General features: G+C 36.8%; 1 protein-coding gene across 1 annotated transcript; it reads left to right on the top strand.

Moving 5' to 3' along the window:
* Positions 1-579: 579 nt before the first annotated feature.
* On the top strand, positions 580-1,048 carry SARC_16485 (hypothetical protein; the record flags this gene model as incomplete). Its single annotated transcript, XM_014289411.1, has 1 exon — positions 580-1,048. A coding segment is annotated over exon 1 (143 nt), but the record flags the coding sequence as incomplete, so codon positions are not given.
* Positions 1,049-1,278: the final 230 nt, after the last annotated feature.

Genomic DNA, 1,278 nt, shown 5'->3' with positions numbered 1-1,278 from the left:
TCCCTACTTGTGTTGTGTGTGTGGGTCTGTGGGACAATAATTTGAGATTTCGTCCAGAGGTGGTGGTCCGTCGTGGATAAAACATTGAAAGATGAAAGAAATCACACAACACAAGAAGGAATATCGGCTATGCGCCTGTGCGGCTGTGAACCTGTGCCTGTGACTTTTTGTTAGCTCGCCCTCAAATCTTGACATCTGAACCATTTTAGTTATTGTATTTTTTTTTAAATAAATACACACTTCAGTCACCACAGAGAAGGAGAGACCTTTTTTTCTTCTTTTTCTTCTTTTGTTTTAAAATAATAGTATAAAAAAAGCAAAACCCTTGCACACATATTTATATTATTCAAATCCAAATTCAGATTATTTATAGAACACTTGACTGTAAACTTCAAGTCAGCCTGCGGGCCAATCGGAATTTTGTATACAATACTGAATATACATAGTCATGATGATGGTAAATAAATTATAAATATTGTGTATATATACAAATCCAATAATATATAAATAGAGTATAGTAGCGTACCCGAAAATATGTACTCACCCCAGGCTTAGAATGATATAGTTACATGTTGAGTATTAATACATATTTAGTTGAAATTTGTTATGCACATGATATAGACAAGTGCCAGTTCTGGAAGCCTTGTCATAGAAGTATCTCGCGTATATAGAGGTCTACGTCTGTCATATACCTCCAAGATTTAACCCGTTGTTAGTAGAGGTGCACAAAGGTGCACGCAAGTACGCGCTAACTAACGCCAGCTTATAGTTTTGAATATCTCCTGTGCTGTGTATATAGCATCCAACTCGATAATAAGCAAAACAAACATAGCACGGCATAGTAGAATATTGATTGGCAAATCTCTATCAATATACATACCTAATTAACCACAACTACCGCAAAGATGGATAATCTTTTCAACAAAGCGATGAACTACATGCAGCCCACGACTGGTGGCTCGGGTGAAGGTGTCTCCAACGACTTTGTAGGGCGTGTGGTGACTGTACAAGGTGCCAAATATAAGGTCATGAAGCAAATAGCGGAAGGTATGTGGAAGTAGCGACTTTGAGCTATCTCGTAGTGTAGTATAGCCACAAATCTGATAAGTACATATGAGAACCTGTTGAAATAGTTGTTTCAGTGAGCACACAATATATATATATATATAGAGAGAGAGAGAGTTTCGTGTCAATATTATATTGATTTGAGCATGATGTACATAACATATATATATTTATAAATACGCGTGTGTGTGTGTGTGTGTGTGTGTGTGTCTC

The sequence above is a fragment of the Sphaeroforma arctica genome, assembly GCF_001186125.1.
Source record: "Sphaeroforma arctica JP610 unplaced genomic scaffold supercont1.8183, whole genome shotgun sequence".
Taxonomy (NCBI): domain Eukaryota; class Ichthyosporea; order Ichthyophonida; genus Sphaeroforma; species Sphaeroforma arctica.
This window is presented reverse-complemented; position numbering and strand designations above follow the sequence as displayed.